This window comes from Tiliqua scincoides, chromosome 6 (assembly GCF_035046505.1).
Source record: "Tiliqua scincoides isolate rTilSci1 chromosome 6, rTilSci1.hap2, whole genome shotgun sequence".
NCBI classification, from domain to species: Eukaryota; Metazoa; Chordata; class Lepidosauria; order Squamata; family Scincidae; genus Tiliqua; species Tiliqua scincoides.
Window position 1 is genome coordinate 86,271,757 of NC_089826.1, and position 19,839 is coordinate 86,291,595.

The 19,839-nt window shown below is 44.7% G+C and overlaps 1 protein-coding gene across 2 annotated transcripts in view; it reads right to left on the reverse strand.

Moving 5' to 3' along the window:
- Nucleotides 1-809: 809 nt before the first annotated feature.
- WNT7B (Wnt family member 7B) overlaps nucleotides 810-19,839 on the reverse strand; it is a 90,210-nt gene continuing 71,180 nt past the window's right edge. For both annotated transcript variants that reach the window (XM_066631652.1, XM_066631650.1), the window contains exons 3-4: nucleotides 8,569-8,840; nucleotides 810-1,289 (exon numbers count right to left, since the gene is read on the reverse strand). In XM_066631652.1, the coding sequence (XP_066487749.1) occupies nucleotides 810-1,289; nucleotides 8,569-8,840 (752 nt within the window). The remainder of the gene's footprint in view (nucleotides 1,290-8,568; nucleotides 8,841-19,839) is intronic.

The window sequence follows — 19,839 nt, forward strand, 5'->3', positions numbered from 1 at the left end:
TGAAATCAGTAGCATTGAAACATAGGGGAGAACCAAATACAAAATAAAATAAAATCAGAAAGTCAAGAGTCCCAATAAGTTTACATTTAGTACCGAATAAAGACATAGCTACCCGTTAGTGCTTAGAAATTTTGTTTTGATGCTATTAAAAACATAAATAAAATAATTCTTTCCCCCCCCCCCCCCAAGTCTCTGTTGAAAAGGTTCCAGTGTCGCTGGCAGCCATCAGAATTTTCTGACCTTTGTTATACAAATGGATCATCAGCATTCCCCCATCCCTTTTTACATCTTTATGTCACCAGCTGCCCTTTGTACCTGCTTTCATTTTTAATGGGAAGTAACAGTTTTTTAGCAACTGCTGGGATTTTAGTTTGCGAAGTTTCCTGTCTTCCTCTCTCCCCCACGCGCACAGGCGCAATCTTTCTCTCTTTAAAGTCTGATTTCAGTGATTTTTGTGTGTGTGAAAAACATCTAAAAATAACCACCTGGAGCCAGCATCTCCGGTACGTATAACTTAACCTAAGAGCAAACACCTACAACACCCAGATTGCAGTTGGGGAAAAAAACACAAAGAGAAAGTTGTTGTTGAGGAAAGTCACCATAATCCATCCCATCGTTTCCAACACAGTTTGAAGCAGCCAGCTAGCAAGTTCTGTATCGTTCTTAGTGTGTCAGTAAGTAGCAAGGAGGAGGTTGGTCCTCTCCCGAAGGAAAGTTAAATGTGCAAAATGATGCTATGTTTATTTTGTTCCACTCTCTCTTTCTTCACATGTGGCGGCTGTGTCCTTTTTCAGTGATGACAGCAGCTATTATTTACAGGTGAACACCTCTGTCCGCTCGCTGCACGTGTTGCATTTCACAAAGCAGCACCAGTGGAATTTGCAGTTACACTGCCAAACTTTGGTGTACTGGTGGGTGTTGTAGCCCCTCCCACAGCACATCATGTCGCACCCGTCGGTGCTGGGGGAGGTGCGGTTGCAGAGCCGTCCCTGCGTGCCCACGCTCCCAGTGGAAGCATCTTCTTCGCAGTAGTTGGGTGACTTATCTATATATACCAAATCCGTTTCCATTGGTTTCTGGTAACTACGGATCTGTTTGATCTTCAGAAAGGTGGGTTGCCTCAGCCGGCTTGCCCGGACCACTTCCACCTGCACAGCAACGTTGTATTTTTCTTTCAAAATATAGCCGATCTCTCTGAATTTAGGGAGTGTGGTCCAGCAAGTCTTGGTTGTACAGGAGCCAGACACTCCATGGCATTTGCATTCCAGTTTCATTCTCTCTTCAAGTACCTGTGTATGCAAACACAAACATAATACAAGCAAATAGCAAATGTATTAGTTTCCATAGGTTTATTAAATGGAAAGAAATTCCTTAGAGCTGGTTAAAGTATTCCCTAAAGTGATTTTTCGGTGATTTTCTCGTCCCAGCACACTGACCTTTATGGTCTTATCTATGGTATTGGCCTTTTGTGATGTCACTTTTGGCTTCCAGGAGACTCTTCTGGGTCCTGCACCTTTGTTTTTAGGGCAATTGTCTATAGTAACATAGGGCTGTTGTCTACAGTTGTATGTAGGGCAATTGCCTGGCTCCGCCAGGAAAGGAAAAGGAGCAGACAATTCGTTACTCCAGACCAGGGGTGCCCAAACCCCGGCCCTGGGGCCACTTGCGGCCCTCGAGGCCTCTCAAAGCGGCCCTCAGGGAGCCCCTAGTCTCCAATGAGTCTCTGGCCCTCCAGAGATTTGTTGGAGCCCACACTGGCCTGACGCAACTGCTCTCAGTGTGAGGGCGACTGTTTGACCACTTGCGTGAGCTGTGGGACAAGGGCTCCCTCCACTGCTTATGGTTTCACAACTGTGATGCAGTAGCAACAGCAAAGGAAAGGCCAACCTTGCTTTGTACAAGGCCTTTTATAGGCCTTGAGCTATTGCAAGACCTTCATTCATTCATGTAAGTTCATCTTTAATATATTAATTTATGTAAACATATGTAAATTTATTCAAATTTTAAATGTAAATTAATTCTTTTTTTCCCTGGCCCCCGACACAGTGTCAGAGAGACGATGTGGCCCTCCTGCCAAAAACTTTGGACACCCCTGCTCCAGATAGTTCCCCATGGAACATGGAACAGTTTTTCATCAATTTTCAACTCTGTGCTCCAAACTCCCACCAGTGTGTCAGGCCACAGCGGTTAAATATTGCTGCTCTATATGGTCCAATAAAGTAACAACCCAAGATATCATTTTTACCTTCCTTCTTCCTAAGATGACTCCTAGCTCCATGAGGTCTAAACATTATTACACGCTCCTGTTTCAAGAAGGCTGAAGTACTGAGCTAGAGTACTTATTTAATGATTAAAATAATATGTAATTTAATCCTGCATGCTTGTGTTTTCTAAGATAAATAGCAGAAGTGAGGGGCAATGTAGATTGTAGGAACTTTATTCATTTTCCCCACCATGAGCTTGATCTGAATTGATCTTCCCCTTGCAGCTGCTGTTCACGTGGGAGAGTCTTTCACTGGCACTAATGGAATCTCCCTTTCTGAGGGACAAAAGCAGCCATGGAGCCTCCAGATCAAGGCAGTGACGGAGAAAGGGGTAAACATCCTCCCCCCTTGACATGGATCTGATCCTGACTGCACTTCTCCTATAGTTGCTTTTTATACTAGAAAAAGCAGAGATGCAAAGTAAATTTATGAATTTAATGTATGTATGTAATATATGTAATGTATGTATGTAATGTATGTAATGCATTTAATGAATGCATTTAATGCATTTAATGTATGACCTTTGGCCCTTGGGGCTAGTGATATAAGAACATAAGAACAGCCCCACTGGATCAGGCCATAGGCCCATCTAGTCCAGCTTCCTGTATCTCACAGCGGCCCACCAAATGCCCCAGGGAGCACACCAGATGACAAGAGACCTGCATCCTGGTGCCATCCCTTGCATCTGATTTAGCCCATTTCTAAAATCAGGAGGTTGCACATACATATCATGGCTTGTAACCCATAATGGATTTTCCCTCCAGAAACTTGTCCAATCCCCTTTTAAAGGCATCCAGGCCAGATGCCATCACCACATCCTGTGGCAAGGAGTTCCACAGACCAACCACATGCTGAGTAAAGAAATGTTTTCTTTTGTCTGTCCTAACCCTCCCAACACTCAATTTAGTGGCTGTCCCCTGGTTCTGGTGTTATGTGAGAGTGTAAAGAGCATCTCTCTATCCACTCTGTCCATCCCCTGCATAATTTTGTATGTCTCAATCATGTCCCCCTTCAGGCGCCTCTTTTCTAGGCTGAAGAGGCCCAAATGCCTTAGCCTTTCCTCATAAGGAAGGTGCCCCAGCCCAGTAATAATCTTAGTCGCTCTCTTTTGCATTTTTCCATTTCCACTATGTCCTTTTTGAAGTTTTGATTTTTTGCCCCAATGTGCATGACTTTACACTTACTGACATTGAAATGCATCTGCCATTTTCCTGCCCATTCTGCCAGACTGGAGAGATCCTTCTGGAGCTCCTCACAATCATTTATTTATTTTTTTATCTAAGTCCTATGCACACTTACCCAGGAGAAAATCCTATTGAACAGAATATGATTTACTTCTGAGTAAACCTGTGTAGGATTGGACTGCAACTTATTTAAAACATTTAGACCCCACCTTTCCCAAAGCTCAATATGGCTTGAGTATTGAGTTGCAAGCCCCACTTATCTGTCCTGTTAAGGAACTGAGGACCCAATCCTATCCAATGTTCCAGGGCTGTTGCAGCCATACCACCGGGGCTTGCACTACATCCTGTGGTGGGGAGTTAGTCACCGAGGCCTCCTCAAGGTAAAGGAACATTTGTTCCCTTACCATGGGGCTGCATTGTGGCTGCACCGGTACTGGAAAGTTGGATAGGATTGGGCCCCGAGTTCTGTGAAATATTTGATGTTGTACTGAAGCCTGTTTTACACTGACAGTGCAATCCTATGCCTGTCTACTCAGAAGTAAGTTCTTATTGAGTTCAGTGGGGCTTACTCCTAGGAAAGTGTGTATAGGCTTGCAACTTTACTTAAAAACAAACATGAAACTAGAAGGACAAAATGAAATAATGCATTTGTTTTAATGTAGTAGTCATTATGGAGTCATTATGCAGTACAGAATCAAGTGAATCTTTACTCAGCGTGTGGTTGGTCTGTGGAATTCCTTGCCACAGGATGTGGTGACGGCATCTGGCCTGGGCGCCTTTAAAAGGGAATTGGACAAGTTTCTGGAGGAAAAATCCATTACCGGTTACAAGCCATGATGTGCATGTACAACCGCCTGATTTTAGAAATGGGTTATGTCAGAATGCCAGATGCAAGGGAGGGCACCAGGATGAGGTCTCTTGTTATCTGGTGTGCTTCCTCAGGTCTCTTGTTATCTGGTGTGCTTTGGTGGGCCGCTGTGAGATACAGGAAGTTGGACTAGATGGGCCTATGGCCTGATCCAGCAGGGCTGTTCTTATGTTCTTAAGTGGAAGTTTTGGACAAATTGGAACAGAAACATATGGCAGGTTTCAGAACATCCCCCATGGATACCGAAGTCCTACCTGTATTGTAATTCCCCAGAATTGAAATAGCCTCAAGAAACAAACCCTTTGCTTGCCAGTTCCTCCAATTCAGATTTCCCTACATTGAGTAAAAGTTGATTAATTAATTGAATCAATTAAATAATCGATTAAATAATTAATTTAATCAATTTAATAATTTAATCGTGTTAATCTGATTAAATTTGCAGCGCTACTGATTAGGCCTGCAGCATCTGATGTCTGATTTTATGACTAAAAATCTAAATTAAAATTAGCTGACTTGATGTACTTCATCATATATTTGTGCCAACTGTTTACATTTAACCTTTCCCCTGGTCGCCAAAGCAAATTCCCATTATTTGACTTGCTTTCTATTTCAGAGATACGTTACAAGCATTTCTCTTTCCCTAACAGATTCTCTCCAGCTCTACAACAATTTTCCCAAGTAAAATTATATGTATGGCTACAGCTTTATAAATTGAGTGCTGAAACACAATGACATAAAACTATTTCTTCCATATTCCAAACCATTTATTTAATGCATCATTTCTTTGAAACTGCATTTGCAGGAATTTTCCCCCAGCTAGAATTTCTTAACAAGAAAAGCAATCAAAATCAACTGTTTAAAAATTTCATCGTTTTCAAACTGAGCATGGACCATCCGCTACAGTACTGGAACACAGAGGGGTACCACTGGCACATTGTGCCCCCACAGGTGGTTCCCCTTATGCTTTTGGTGGGAGTGGGGTGGGGGGCTGCAGACCTCAACATCATACTCCATGCGGTTGTGAAAGATCCTGAAAGTGACTGCTGCAAAAATATATCAGGCAAGTTCCTCTGATGAGAGGTAGTTCTTCTCCTAAGTAAACTAATTGAAAATAAATGTCCTCTTCAACCAGTTCTTTAATCAACTCCACCTTCCTTGACAAAGCTCAGTTTTGTGGCTACTGGTAGCCTAATTTGAGGCATTTTGAGGTTGTCTGCGCTGCTCATCCATGTCAACAACCCCAAACTGTTATACTGCTAAATTTGACCTCTCGCTCTACTAATCTGACGTCACTGCCCCAGGTGCAAGGGTGAGACATTATGCCTCTTCCTGAGACTCCAGTTTTGAAGAAGCAGCTGGGGTGGTGGAGGAAGAGGTGGAGGGCACGCCTGCACTAGTATACAGACTTGAAAAAGGGAGATGGAAAATGTGGGAGCCACCTCAGGCATCTACAAGATGTCCTGGACCCTTCACGCCCTTAGAGAGAGTCCTGCTCAACAATCTAGGAAAGTTTGCTGCTAATTACTCATGGTAAAGGAAGTACATTCTTGTATTCTTCCTTCGTGTGTTCCAGAACCTTGACATTTGAATTGGATGTTGGGACTGAACCCTGCCACAGCTGATGTCCGTCCCCCACATGTCATAGGTGTAAAACTGTACTGGTGTGGGACAGTGGTGCCTTGCCCTAAATTGAGCAAACACATTTAGATCCTTACTCCTGCAGGGTTGGAGAAAAAGGAGGATCACATATGTGGCCACAAACCTGCTCATTCCCCCAGGGTGCAATGCAGCAGTCTCCCTTTTCCTCTCCATGTGCCATGAGTGTTGCGCATGGCTTCCATTTCCTCTCCATGCTCCACCATATGCCAGGCCCACCATTGTTCTGCTAAGTGTACTGCATTGTGACCAGAGCATTCACTTCCTGACCTTCTCCACAGGTCGCCTTGATACATCAATGACCTGTTCTTTGCCAGGTTCCAAAGAGTCACCTGCAGGTGGGAGGAAGCCTAGGGGAGGCGTGGATCAGGTAAAGCTTCATGCAGAGATGCAGGACAGTATGCAAAGAGGATGCTCCGGTCACAACTGAGTGCATCAGGCAGCACAATGGTGTGTCAGAAGGCAGCAAGGAAAGGAGAGGAAAACCACTAGGTTCGTGGTCTTCAGTGTCTTGCATGCTGACCTCCATGGGCTTCTCTATGGTCTTCGCCTCTTGTGATGTCACTTCCAGGAGACTTTTTTTGGATTCTGTGGCTCTGTTTCTAGGACAACTGTCTGTAGTAATGAATTGTCTGTCCCTCTTCCTCCTTCAGCAGAGCTTGTGTTACTATAAACCACTACAATTTATTACTACATACTGTTGCCCAAGAAATAGAGCTGAAGAACCCGGAAGAGTCTCCCAGAAGCACTAGATTCTAGAGCTGCTGTTGTACCCCCATCGGTTCATGGTCCAAGTGAGTACAACTGGGCCCTTTACTGTCAGAGGACTCCATTATATTTATTTATATATTACTCTGCCACATTTTTCCTCACCAAGGAACTCAAGGCAGCCCACAAATTCACCATGAAACAATAAGGACCAATCAATAAGTTCTTTGATTTGCTCTGTAAACCATTTGGTAAACTTATTGTTGAAAAAAAGCTTTTTTTAAAATATTTTAAATGCTTTTCGTTTTTGAATTTTATACTGTATTTTATTTACCCATTTGGGTCTGTCAGTTTACCCATTTACCCATTGGGCCTGGGGGGCAAAGAGGGCAAATACCCCAGGCGCTGCGCCCGCCATGCCCCCACTACCACTGCCCGCCACCGCTGCCTCTACGGGCAGGCAAAGCCCTGCGTGTTGCTCTGACACCCTTGGAAAGCCTTCTGAGGCTTCTGGCGTTATCTTAAAGAGCACTTCCGGTTTCATCAGGAAACCAGAACTCTTTAAGATCATGCCAGAAGCCTCAGAAGGCTTTCAGAGTGCATCGGGAGTGTATCTGTTGGGGGGGGGGGCGGTGACATGATGCGGGCCTGGCCCCAGGGTGGCAAGGGGCCAGGTCTGTTACTGGGGTCTGAAAGCTGCCTTAGCCTTCTGGAGAGGCGAGATATAAATGCATTACTAAATAAATGAAAGCGGTATATAAGTATTCTTAATAAAAATAATAAGGCATAGTTAAAAACAGAACACAGAATACAACCTAAATAAAACAGCGGGCATATTTAATTTAAACCAAATGCCTTGTTCAACCAGGAAAGTGTTCAACGCTCCTGCAGAAAGCTGGCAAGGCCATACAGACCTGCTCCAGCCAGGATTTCCACAAGGCGGGCACCACAATTGTGTTTCAATGAATGACAGCACTTGTAGAAGCCTCTATAGAAGATCTCAGGGGACAGGCAGATTCATGTGGGGTATCTTTGATCCTTTGGGCACCTATAGATCAGGGGTGTCAAATTCTTTTCATACAGAGGGCCGAATAGCATTCATGATGCCTTCTAAAGGCCAGAGGTGATGTCATTACACCGGAAGTGATGTCATTAAACAGGTCAAAACCAGAAATAAACACTCTGTTCTAGTGTAGGAACTCATTGGCTACTAATTTAGGATGAGAAAATACCGAAATCTTGATCATATTTCAAGATATGGGAGAGCCCAATTATCATGCTGGCCACCCTTTCAGCGGTATCACCTCAGCATTGCTCAGAAGCTGAGAGTCCAAGGGCCAGATAAAAAGCTTCTGGGGGACGCATCCGGCCCCTGGGCCTTATGTTTGACACCCCTGCTATAGATGATAAAATTTGGCTGTACAATAATAATGGAGACCATGTTTAGCTGATCAGTTGACTACCATCCCATCTCAAATAAACAAATATGAGCGTTAAAGATCTCCTGATAAATATTTGGTAGGACTGAAGAAAATAACTGGTGAAGCAGAAGCAGTTGAAATGCTTATAGTCTCCTTCCTATACTATGTCCATTCCCTAAATCTCATTTAGGTGGTAACCCTGCATCTGAGCGATACGACTTCAGATTGCAGGCTGGCGCTCACATGACTGAATGCTTCTCCATACACACAGAAATCAGGTTAGAACTCTTCCCCCTGACATGTTAGTTTTCTACATGCAGGGCTGCAGTCATCTGAATGAATGCATGCCACCTGAAATGGCAGAACTCGGAGACAGATGCCCATCCTCCGTGAGAACTAGGTTGCACTGCTAACGGAAAGGAAACCCCTCCCTCTGCATTAGGCCCACCCCTCCTATTCTAGAATACCTTTCTTCCAGCCTCATTGTTGTGTAAGTTCATCAGCCTCCGAGCACTCTTTCTGATTTCTCGGGCATCAACAAACCTCCTGGAGAATTCGATGCCATATCTGATATCCGCGGAGCAGCCTCCCCATTTCCACCCTTCCTCTTGGTTGTAGTAACCTTGTTTCTCTCTGTCACAGCCACAGTTGCTCAGGTTTCCCTGGCTGCAGGCGGCGGTCACAGCATGAGCGACTCCGGCAGCGGTGATGGCGTAGGTGAACGCGGCTTCCCTGCTTCCTGTGGATAATGTTTTCAAAAAGCCACCATCAGTTGGGGGGAAGGAGAGAAGGAAGCCAAAGTTCTTTAAAATCCTTAAATAATACATTGAAAAATTGATGTCGTTGGTTGAAAAGCGGTATACAAATACTGTTGTTGTTTGCCTGCAATTTTCAGCATTTTTCTTATCACAGCACATTGACCACTACGGTCTTCTCTATGGTCTTCGCCTCTTGTAATGTCACTTCTGGTGATCAGGAGACTCTTCCAGGTTCTGTGGCTCTGTTTCTACTGCAACTGTCTGTAGTAACTAATTGCACGTCTCTCTTCCTCTGCTGGCAGAGCAAAGGAAGCAAATTCGTTACAACAGACAATTGCCCAAGAAACAGAGCTGCAGAATCTGGAAGAGTTTTTCAGCAATTTTCAACTGCTGTGTTCCAAATTCCTGTGGCACACCTGTGGGCCTTTCAAGCATACCAATGTGCTGTGGCATGCTGGTTGAAAATGGCTGTAAGCTTTCCTAAGCTTCCCAGTCTGCCAGTATTGTACTCATTTGATTGCTTAAATGGCGTATTATTACTACTGGGATACAGTAGTAGCTCACAAGGACAAAGAGCTTCTGCTGCTGACCAGTGATCGAGAAGGCAGAAACCCAATGGGCATCTTGAGATTTAAGAGGCATTGCATCATGACATTCATCCATACCCATGATATCCTGCCCTGACTATGTTCTTGATCTTCCAGGTTTAATGGTGACTTCATTCCTAAATGTTCAGAGTGATTAGAGGAGAGACCATATTTTTGTGCTACATGGCAAGATGGACCAGGACTCACTCTAAGGTGGTTTCTCATTAACGCCTGTCATGCATATGTTCACTCCCCTCAATGCCTCAGCCCAGTGGCAAAGCTGTGAGGAGGGGGTGGTGGTGTGGTAAGTACTAATATGCACAAGGTAGCTAACAATATCAGTTCAAACCTACAGCAATAAAAAACGCAGTAAAAACAGAATAAAACAGCAAGCTCCTGTCTCCCCCCTCCCTGTTTCTGCACATGGAGGGCTCTGTCACATATGAATGGAAGGTCTTGGGTCCACCTTTTCAATTCAAAGTGAATCTAAAACGGCAAGAACACTTTCAGCTCAGCTCTGTTGCTTCTCAGAGCTTAATTTCTGACTTCATTTTGTAAATCTGGAATGTAACCTGGGGTTAAATATATACGTATAGTACAATTCTGTCTCAACATGTCTGTCAACACAATGGAGATGAAATAATCTGTTTCTGTCAGGGTGTATAAATGGGAATGCCTGTGGAATCTTGCAAGAAATAAACAAGGGGTGAAATGAAGCTGCTCCCCAAAATTTTCTTCCACAAATTTTGATGCCATGGTTACCGGAAAACAGTGGTTCTGGGTTGCTGCATATTTGCCAGATCTTCATGGAGTACTTGATATTAGTGCTTGAAAACCAACAGGTCTGGGCTGCAGATCCTAATTTGTGCTGGAAGAGGCAGGCCAACCAACCTGAGCTGAATCCAGTACAAGGTTGGTACAGGCTAGGACGCAACTCAAAGTAAGGGGATTTTATTCCCCTTATCCCGGTCTCATGCGCTAGCCAGCCCTAAAGGGCTACTCAGATCTGTGCCCGTGATTTTGTGGATGCAAATCTGTGCTGCCTGTGTAATGCTAGTTGGGCTGTGTACAGTGGTTAGGGCAGAATGGGGGGGGATGAGTGGATTGGGTCTGGGATGGGACAGGGTCAGCATGTGCTGAATCCAAATCCCCTTCCCAGGTCTCATCTTCCTAAAAGGATCGACTCAGACTTGTGTCAGTGATATTGCTGTGGTAGTTGCTGGGACTTACCAGCTCACCCTTACCCCAAGGAAACCTCCAGCAGCCCAAAATTCCTTGCAGGATGCACTTTAGCCCAGGGGTGTCAAACTCATTTCATACAGAGGGCCAAATAGCATCCATCGTTCCTGCTGAGGGCCAGAAGTGATGTCATTAGGCAGGAAGTGATGTCATTCAACAGTCATAACCAAAAATAAGCACTTTTTCTCACTTAGTAACTCATTGGCTGCAAATGGTAGAAGAGAAAATATGCAAATCTTGATCATATTTCCAGATATCGGACAGCCTAATTTTCATCTGGCCTGACCTTTCAGCAGTAATATCTCAGCACTACTCAGCAGCTGAGATCCTGAGGGCCGGATAAAAAGCTTCCGTGGGCCACATCCGGCCCCTGGGCCTTATGTTTGACATCCCTGCTCTAGCCCATGCTGATGCCACTGCATCACCGAATGGTTGTTTAGGTAGGACTAGTCTGCCCGTAAACATCTGTATTAGTGATACACACCACTACGGATGACTTTTTGTTTTGCCCCAGATAGAGCACATTATAGTAGTCCAAAATAGATGTTAGTAAGGCATGTATGGCAATGGCAGGGTCCTTAACACACAGGAGGGCACATAACTGGCAAACCAGATGCTGCTGCTGCACTGAAGCGTCAGCTGAAACTTCAGTGTCCAGGAGGAGCATCAGAGCCAAATGCACACTCAAACTCTGTACAAATGCCTTACAGCCCAATCCTATGTAGCATGGGGGCAGTGGGGCCACCAGACTCGTGGGGTATCCAGCACTGCAGCTGAGCAGACAGGAGGTTTCTTCGGGGTAAGGGAACATTTGTTTCCTTACCCTGTGCATAGTTCCCCCACCTGCTGAATGGAGCTACTTGGATCTGCACCCGATATTTAGCGGGTGCAGAACTGAGTAGCCTTGTAACACTGGCAAGGGTTAGGATGTGGAGGAGGCCTGATCATCCATCCAGGAATCCTCCACTCCAGCCCCCCTCCTGGGCCTGATCTATTCCCTGTTCCATCACCCTTCCCCACCCTTCTGCTGCCTGGTGCAAACGTTACCTTTGCCAGTGGCTGTCAGGCGGGATGTGCCACTGCTTACTCACTGGGTCTCTAAAAGTGTTTTACAACATAAGAACAGCCCCACTGGATCAGGCCAGAGGCCCATCTAGTCCAGCTTCCTGTATCTCACAGCGGCCCACCAAATGCCCCAGGGAGCACACCAGATAACAAGAGACCTGCAAGGCCTCCTGGGAATTGTAGTTAAGAACATAAGAACAGCCCCACTGGATCAGGCCATAGGCCCATCTAGTCCAGCTTCCTGTATCTCACAGCGGCCCAGGGAGCACACCAGATAACAAGAGACCTGCAAGGCTTCCTGGGAATTGTAGTTAAGAACATAAGAACAGCCCCACTGGATCAGGCCATAGGCCCATCTAGTCCAGCTTCCTGTATCTCACAGCGGCCCACCAAATGCCCCAGGGAGCACACCAGATAACAAGAGACCTGCAAGGCTTCCTGGGAATTGTAGTTAAGAACATAAGAACAGCCCCACTGGATCAGGCCACAGGCCCATCTAGTCCAGCTTCCTGTATCTCACAGCGGCCCACCAAATGCCCCAGGGAGCACACCAGATAACAAGAGACCTGCAAGGCTTCCTGGGAATTGTAGTTAAGAACATAAGAACAGCCCCACTGGATCAGGCCACAGGCCCATCTAGTCCAGCTTCCTGTATCTCACAGCGGCCCACCAAATGCCCCAGGGAGCACACCAGATAACAAGAGACCTCATCCTGGTGCCCTCCCTTGCATCTGGCATTCTGACATAGCCAACTGACAGCCCAATCCTATGCACAATTTCCTGGGAGTAAGCCCCACTGACTCTAATTAGACTTACTTTGGAGGAGACATGCATAGGATTGGGCTGTGACATAGCCAACACTTTTATGACACCCAGCACCGGCGCTGCATCCACGGCACCAGAGCTCAGGGCCCATAGGATTGGGCTCTTAATTTCATAAACAAAAACCTACATTCATTGTACTAGCTAGGCTAACTCTGGAAAAGCAATCTTTAATATTTCCTTTCTCATTCCCTACTACAGTAACCCAAATAGCCACCTCAAAAATAAACAAGTGTGCCCTTAATTCTCAGCCATACTGATTAAAATTGGCCCATCTTATTAAACATAGTAATAAATGGATGTCATGCTGTTTCATTATCATGCTCAAAACAGCTTAAAAAAATGAAGTGAATGAAAAAATTACAATAAACTTGGCACAAAATTTTAAAAATGGGAGGCTGGCAATTGGCTCTGTAGGAGAGATAAACTGAGGCAGACCTCCCTCTACTACTAGTAGCTGATGTTTCTATTCTTCTCCTTTGGTACTGGATTTTGAAAATGTTGACATTGATCCCTTTCAATCATCTCTACCCAGGTATGTCTAATAACTGAAGAAGTTTTCATGATGATAGACTTTTGTGGGGGTGGGGGAGTAAGAAACCTATGTTTCATTGTGTCAGTAGAATGTGGAATACTGCCACTAAGCCCCGAAAAACAAACACAAGCGTGTTGTTGCAGAAAATCCTGTTGGGTGATAGGTCAGAAAAATCCCAGCAAACTTCCTTACTAAGAGCTTCTGTTTGAACAGTAGTTAATATTCCAGCACCCGAAGCAAAGCAATGCAATTGATCGATGGATAAGTGGAAAGCAAAACACTGGCAAGAGTGGGAGAAAGCATGATTACAGCCTTCCTGAATTGTCAAAGTAAATGGGAGTCGGCAGAGGCGAGGGAAAGAATATGTTCAGGCCTCACTGCTTATGTTTGGATGTCATGGAGCATGAAAGCCCTAGAAAAAAACAGCATGAGTTCCTCAGAGAATGTTCGAGCAGATTCAGAACAGAGACTGGGGAAGACGTAATCTATTGGGAAGGTCTCCTGTGCAAGGATTTGTGATGTCATTTTCCCAACTCTTAGAGAGTTCCTATTCTCTTTAAAAGCATGTGTCACTGGTTACTTTGTGCTTCTGATGTGGAGGAATCCAGAGTGCCCATGGTGTGTGTGCAGCAATGTTCAATGTTTTTCATCTCACAGCACTCTGGCTTCTATGTGATGTCACTTCCAGCTTCTGGAAGATTCTTCCCAGTTCTTTGGTTCTGTTTTTAGGGCAACTGTCTGTAGTTACAAATGGTTGGAGGAGAAAGAGAGACAGATAATTCGTTACTACAGACAGTTGCCCTAAAAGCTGCAGAGCCCAGAAGAGTTTTTTTTAGCATTTTTCAACTGCTGTGCTCCAAACTCCTGTGGCACAAGTGAAGACCATTTTTGGCACACCAGTGTGCAGCAGTGCACTGGTTGAACACTGCTGCTCTAGATAGTAGACCCCTTGGACAGGACCCATCCTTTCAATTTTGTGTAAAGCACCACATACACTGCTAGTGGTGAATTGGGACTTTAGATCATTACTTTCTAGAGCCTGGAGAAAGAAACTGAATATAAAATAACTTTTTAAAATAAAGTTTTCACACTATGAATTTTTAAAAAATCATTCCTAGCATCATCAAATCCCCCATGAAAAAACCAGTAACTAATTCGAGTCTGTAATTTACCATGAACACGTTAAGTAAGACAAACTTTCCATTGTGAACAGGGGCAAGGAAAGTGAATTGAGTTTACTCCAATGCTTGTCGGTTTCCTATATACTGTATTCATTTTTTTAAAGTTTTAAATTTAAATTGATATACCACATATAACTTCATCATAGTTATCCATTAATGTTATTATTTTGCAAAACCCCTAACATACGTTTAGGAACAATCTATCTGTCCATCCAACCATCCAACCATCCATCCATCTATCCATCTATTCATCCATCCAATCTCATTTTTATACTACCCTTCTGACCTGCTTGAATGCAACTAGTTGTGTAAGCTGCTCAGGCAACTGTTAAGTTCTATGCCTAATAAAGGTCGGTTGCGATTGATGGTACTACCCTTCCTCCAAGGAGCTCCAGATTATTTACATAGTTCCTTCCCTCCTTTCATTCTCACAACAATCCTTTGAGGTCGGTGAGGCAGAGAGAGTGACTAACTCAAGGTCACCTGGGAATCTTCATGGCGGAGCAGGGATCTGAACCTAGCTCTTCCAGGTCTGTCCAACTCCCAAACCACTGCATCTCAGGTGGCTCTCATATTATCAACAGTATTTCAGGCAATTACAGTTTTCAGTTCCATTTACTCTACTGAGAGCCTGCATCACTTGTGGCCTATCAGCCTATACAACCTCTCAGTAGCACTCCTGCTTTTGCAGTCCCAGTAGGTGACAGAAAACAGGTTTCTACGCTCCTGGTAAGTCACCATCAGAGGACTGCATTCTGCTTCGTGAGACAGATGCCTTGCTGGTCTGCCCAACTGGAAGCAGGATAATAATTTAACATCAGTGACCTTGTAAGACTGTCCTAGGGAATGCTCAAGATAATTGAAGCAGTAAATAGTTCCTCTAAGCTAGTTGAAGTTATGCCATGTTTGTCTCTAGTCTCCTATGGTTAATTATTTTAACTACTAATTGCATCCAAAGCCAATCCAGGCTTGTTCTGTGCATTTCCATAGATGCCCGTTCTTCTCTCCTCATCTTCCTGTTGGTTATAGGAGCAGAATTGGATTGCTTCAAAAATCTCTCTCCATTGCAAATACATCAAACAGTGCAATCCAGACTCATTGTTGCTCCAGCCCAGGAGTGTGGCAAATATGCTGTAAAGCACATTCACAGCTAATCAAGAGCTGGTGGCCCCAGGTGAAGTATGAGCACTGGCCAGAGCAGGCTGGTGGAGGGAGTGGGACAGGGTGGCAGGAGGATAGAACGGAGGTGGGTAGGGGGTGTTTTGGGGTGGGGGAGAGCGGATCAGGAGGTGGTTTGGACCGGGGGGGGGGCGAGATCAGCTGAGGCAGTGCAGGCCAAATCCCAACCCGCACTTCTGGCCCAGATGGCCCTACACAGGCTGCTAGGATTTGCATCAGCGAAATCACACCATAGGGTTGGCTGGGGTTTGACATGGGCTAAGGGGAAAAATATTCCCTTACCCTGAGTTTACCTCCAGTCAGCACCTAACCTGTGCTGGATACAGCACAGGCCACTTGGCCTGGCTGTTCTAGCACAAGTTAGGATTGCGCTCCTAATTATACTTGCCAATAATGTTACTCTCAAGTGAAATTTCAAGATGCAAAAAATCTGTGTAATTTCAGTGAAAACAACAACAACAACAAAAACAGTTTTGATAGGACTAGAGATTTCTGAGAGGGTTCTGCTCATCCCAACCAAATACATACAGAACACATTGATGACCTGCGTTGGCTCGGTCATGTCGTGAGAATGGATGATGGCCGGATCCCAAAGGATCTCCTCTATGGAGAACTCGTGCAAGGAAAGCGCCCTACAGGTAGACCACAGCTGCGATACAAGGACATCTGCAAGAGGGATCTGAAGGCCTTAGGAGTGGACCTCAACAGGTGGGAAACCCTGGCCTCTGAGCGGCCCGCTTGGAGGCAGGCTGTGCAGCATGGCCTTTCCCAGTTTGAAGAGACACTTGGCCAACAGTCTGAGGCAAAGAGGCAAAGAAGGAAGGCCCATAGCCAGGGAGACAGGCCAGGGACAGACTACACTTGCTCCCAGTGTGGAAGGGATTGTCACTCCCGAATCGGCCTTTTCAGCCACACTAGACGCTGTTCCAGAACCACCATTCAGAGCGCGATACCAGAGTCTTTCGAGACTGAAGGTTGCCAACAACATTGATGGAGATTGTTAGTTTACCATATAATTTAAAGCACTTAACTTTTAGGCCCCAATTTTTATAAACATCCATATTCAAAAATTCATTTAGGATGGGCAACTGCCGCTTAGATCCATCCCCTCCCACCCTCAAACAGCCCCCTGCCTGCCCTGCTTCCCATCCTAATGCTCTCCTGAACCACGCATGACCCACCCCCACTGCCACCCTGCCCACTGTGAAGCAGCCTGGGTGAGCCATTGGCACATTTGTGGCGACCCCAGCCATTTGAGCAGGTGCACAACAGTGGCATACCTTTCGTAGCACCACAATGGGATATAAGGCAGTGAATAGCAAGAACTGCTGTCATAAGTCCCCAGTAGGATTGGGGCAAAAGTATATTTTGGTCTGTGTAAAATAATGTTCATAGCGTATGTTTCTGTATAAGGAGATCTTTTTGTGTTACAGAATGTTGCGTGTTGCTTCCCCCCCCCCCCCAAAAAAAGTTCACATAGCATGTTACATAGTACAAGAAATGAAAACACAAATGGTTCCCTGTCTCAAAGTGGCTCACTAAAACAGAAAGATAAGATACATCAGCAAAGTGCCACTGGAATAGACTGGGAGGAACTGCATCCCCCCTGCTAAATATAAGGGAACCACCACTGAAAAGATGCTCCTTTTCTCAGTTAGCAGGACTTCAACGGAAATTGTAGGCTTCTTGTGGCAGGGACTTGTCATGTTCTTAGGTTAATCTGGAACTAACCATGCACACTTATGGTGCCATATAAACGATAGCAATAAGAATGAATGAATCAACAAGAAGGCAACCAGACCTGAACAATAGCATCCCAAACTGGCCTTGACACCAGAAATCAGTATTTTGCTTGTTTTGATTGGGTTCCTTTTGCAGCTTCAATTCAAGTCCGAACACAGTAAAGTGCTGAAGGCGAACATTCTTTGTCTCGCAGAGTTCAGAGGGTTTGTCCTAATTAGCTGCCAAAAGGGCTGAACAAGGTATTTGAGGAAATGTGCCGTCTATTTGGCATGTGAGCGACAAGACTAAAGCGACGGATTCTGTTTTCATTCTTATATTTTGTAACAAAAAGAAAAGAACAGGAAAGGAAAACCCTGTCTATGTTTTCGAGTCCAGGGATTTATTCATTCATTGATTGATTGTTTTCCTTCTGGGCTGACTGAACAAAATGGTCAGTGTTTGACAAAACTGAGGACCAAACTATATGTACAGATGAAGTCTATTTATCTGCAGATTTTACAACCACGGGTCTGACCCAATGCAAGTTCCCGGGACCCGTAATGGGCCAGATTCGGCCTCACCTGAACCCTCTGAAGGGGTTCTGCGCTCCAGTCACCTCCAGAGGCCTTTCTGAAGCCCACTGAGGCCGCATGCATCTGGCTGCTGCCTCTGCAGGCTTCAGAATAGGCTGTGGAGGCAAAAAAAAGCCACTTCTCGTTTCCTAAGGAAAACCAGAAGTGACATTTTAATGCCCTTTAAGGTATTCTGAGGCCCTAGGCTGAAGATCACAGATTCGCTTATCCGTGATTTTTTTATGTGCCGGGGGGTGGGTGGCTGAGAACGATCCTGTGTGGATACCAAGGTCCCACCTGTAATGCTAATTCTATCATTCGAGCCAACATGCTCTAAAGTTTAGAGTAAATTTTCTTTACTAAAGAGGAGTTGCAATTCAGGGTACCAATCCAGATCAGACACCAATATGAAGCAGGGAGAGGGCTTTAACCCTTTGGCGACAGTCATTACAGGCGTCCCCCTGTATCTGCAGGGGATGAGTTGTCCCCCCCGCAGATATGGAAGCCACGGATAAAAGGGGATCGATACAGGGAAGCGCAATACTCTCTGAATAAACAGCAGCATACAACACAGAGAGAAAACAGTAAAATACCAAAATAGGAACAAAAAGATGAAGTCTAAAAGTAATCATAAAAACAGACTCCAGTTTAGTAAAGAACAATTAAGTACATCTGCTCTAATATAAAAAGAGGACTTGCTTCTTGTTTGCCTGCTAACTGGGTGGAGAGACACTTTTTCAAAAGATGCTTCTCTGGCATTTAGCAAGTGGAGAGTAACTGTCCTTTTTCACCCCAGCACAGTGTCTTTTCTAGTGTTTTTTTTGCTGGTGTTCTTCTTCTACATCTTTTTAGATTACCAGCCCTTTTGGGACAGGGAGCCATTTAATTATTTGATTTTGTCTGTAAACAGCTTTCAGAACTTTTTGGTTGAAAAGTGGTATATACATATTCTCATTAAATAATAACTAATGTGCTGCTGCCGTGGAAGAGCTTTGCTTCTCCCAGTTTAGTAACTGGCATTATAGATACAGAGTCCAGAAAACGGAGCACTGGTGCATGTGCCAGCCTTGTCCTCCCTGTCCACTTTAGACAGTTTGCTTGCCTTTTTAAAAAGCGCCCACAGGAATTTTATTTTCATGTTCATCTTTCGCCTGATTTTTAAAAATGGAAACATTTTTGAAAATATTTTAAAATTGCTCTCGGGATTGGGGTGGGGTGAGTTCAAGACGTCACAGGTGCCGGGCAATCAGAGCTGACCACAGCCAGCATTCTGCTGCAACACAGGCAGGGCATTTTATTCCAGAGTTTGAGCTTGGAGAGAAAAAACGTATGTTTGAATAGAACGCATGGAGGTTACTTCCAAAATGACCCTGCTGCTCTATAATTGATGAGTTAAAATTCATATGCAGAGCTATTGCTTGGACCCCTACAAAGCAGTTCACATAGCAAAAACCAAAATCCCAAGGGACACACAGTAGGGCCTTTGGGGAATGTTACCCCTGTTTGCCCTGTTACCTCAGTAGGGCAAAGAGGCAAAGTGGTGTCCTCTATTATATTTAGCAGGGGAGAGCTACCATCTCACTGCCCCTTTATAGCATCTTTTCCAGTGGCTGTTTCTGGTGTCTCTTCTGCCATTTTTTTAGATTGCGCGACCCTTGGGGCCAGGAAACCATTTATTGATTTATTTTACTATGTAAACCACTTTGTGAACTACTCTGGTTGAAAAACAGCATATAAGTGTTCTTAATAATAATGACAAGCCCCCAGCGAGCAGTTCTGTACGCTTTCTCAATTATCAAAACATGGATGGTGTGCCTGGACAATTTTAGCACCTTCTCAGTGTGCCATGAGATGAAGATGGTTGAGAATCGCTGCTGTACGCCATCTTGAGCATATCATAATATAGAACAGCAGAGTATGCATTACATAAATAAATAAAATGATCTGGAGCTCAGATTTCTCTCTCTCTTAAATTATTTGGATAGACAAAGAATAGTTTTTCTCTGCCTCCAACCTACCTAATAATAAAACGAGAATCTACAGCCTGAATGACTTCCTGCTGATTTACTGCTTCCAGG